Genomic DNA, 2,005 nt, shown 5'->3' with positions numbered 1-2,005 from the left:
ATGACTACTGCCGTCATTATTGCTGGTGGAGACGGAGTGAGTATCAAGTCCAAGTGATGAGAAGGTGAGGAAGTGGCTTATTTGGAAATGGTTGGAAGTTATAAAATTTTGACTATTTTATTTTTATGAGTGTTGTGCATTGATTTTGTAGTCACTTACTAGCATGAGCTGGAAGTGTAGATACAAATAAGTAAAAAGAAAATGTAAACTAAATAGAAAAGGACTTGTTTATCTTTTTATGTTTTTAATTGTTAAAGCTATGCTCCAGTATCTTATAAAGATTTGGTATTTGTTGATTTTTTTTCAGAGTCCCTGTGAATTTACATTGTTTCTAGGGCTAGATTAATTAGCCATTTTTTTTACTACAAAGGGTTGGAGTTGATGTTCAAAAATGCTGGATAACTCTCCATCAAGTGTGATGGATGCTAACAATTCAATTGGGCCATTATAAATCTTAAAAATCAGATGCTAATTTGGATAGCCAAATTAGATGGGGCGACCTATTTGATTCTGACAGTCAATTCAATTTTTTGTCTTAGGCTGAACTTGAATGAAGAGGCATAGATGGTTTGTTCTGTATTACCAGTTACCTTGTAGGTTTGATTTGTGTGTTTTTATAAAAAGGAAAAGATGTCCTGGACAGGACAATTGTCTTTTACTGGTCGTCTTATTGGTGAATTCACCTTGGAACCTGAAACTAAGTGTCTCGTCTTTCTCGTGAATTCTCCTGATTGGCAGCATGCAAAATCAGGGGTGTGCTTTTGACTTCTGAGGTTTGACATCTTATGCGAGTTTTGAATCTTTTACGCCCTTTGCTGTGGAAGATATACCTCCTTGCTTCTGGCTTTGAATGACTTGATTTCAATGATGCCACTTTCAAAGGAAAGTGTTTGAACTAGGACTTTTTCCAGCCTCTATGGTCTTCTGCTTTATTTTATTTTATTTTTTCATTTTCTCTCTCTCATCAAGACGATCATTCACCCTTGATAGCTTTTGACTAGTTCCTCAATTTATTGATTATAGGACTTGATAAAAATTTACATCATGACATATGGTAATACTCAATTTTCTTTGTTAACCAGAATGACCAATCTACCGTATTGTTTAACTGTTTCCCCAATTTACTCAGCACTCGTGTTGAACATTTGTGCCCATCAAAGTGTTCGACTTCTTTGGAGTAGAGTCGAAGTGTATCTGCTTCATCAATGCAGTGCTGCTTGGGATGTAAACCCCATGAACTGAATACAGGCTCCTCCCTCCAGAGTTCAGTATTCAAGGGAGGTCTCACTTTTGCTAGCTCATCCAGCCCTGAATGTTCTTGGTATATGTAAGTCGTTACTTGTGGCTTTGCTCAATCAAGAGTTTTCTTAGTTATAGGAATTGGCTTTAGTATTAGACATTTTGATCGTCACTTAATTTCTTCTGCAGTATATTGAGTCACCGGCAATGGTATTGTCGTCGTTGTCGTTCATGTGAACAATGGGTGTTGCAGTATAACAGATTTTAAAAGCTAGGTTTCATGCTGTTATGTAGTTTCCCAAACACGACACCGAAATTGTTGGGCAACTCCTCTGAACGTATTGGGTGTTGGATGTCAATGACTGAATATTGGTTTGATGTTTCTTTGTAACCATAAAAAACCCCATAAAACAGATGCAAGTTAGCCTACTGCACTGGAAAGGAGTGGAGCTGGTGGTTAGACTTTGACGAATGATGTTCAATTTAACTTCATATTTTCAGCCTGTTTGGGAGTGAATTTTTAGCCCAAAAAATTGATTTTTTGATCGTTATTTCACTATTTCAGCCATCATATTTGATTTCTTTTCTCACAGGTGAACCCTACTTTTTTCCTAACGGTCAAAAAATCAATTCTCAAAATCACTCCCAAACAGGCTTTTTGAGTTTGAAACTTGAACAAAGAGCAATACATGGATTACNTCAAAATTTTCAGTTATTAAAAATCACCTTTTTGAGAGCATTCGAAAGAGAATGACTGCTGCTTTGA

The 2,005-nt window shown here is 36.4% G+C and overlaps 1 protein-coding gene across 1 annotated transcript in view; it reads left to right on the top strand.

Moving 5' to 3' along the window:
• The window catches only part of LOC111412901 (probable ribose-5-phosphate isomerase 3, chloroplastic), a 2,515-nt gene extending 801 nt beyond the window's left edge, over positions 1-1,714 (top strand). The window contains exons 2-6 of the mRNA XM_023043769.1: positions 258-285; positions 625-753; positions 1,212-1,327; positions 1,429-1,491; positions 1,654-1,714. Of these exons, the coding sequence (XP_022899537.1) occupies positions 258-285; positions 625-753; positions 1,212-1,327; positions 1,429-1,491; positions 1,654-1,714 (397 nt within the window). The remainder of the gene's footprint in view (positions 1-257; positions 286-624; positions 754-1,211; positions 1,328-1,428; positions 1,492-1,653) is intronic.
• Positions 1,715-2,005: the final 291 nt, after the last annotated feature.

The sequence above is a fragment of the Olea europaea genome, chromosome 16 (assembly GCF_002742605.1).
Source record: "Olea europaea var. sylvestris chromosome 16, O_europaea_v1, whole genome shotgun sequence".
Lineage (NCBI taxonomy): Eukaryota > Viridiplantae > Streptophyta > Magnoliopsida > Lamiales > Oleaceae > Olea > Olea europaea.
Note: the sequence above shows the minus strand (reverse complement) of the source record. Positions and strands in the feature narration are given on the sequence as shown.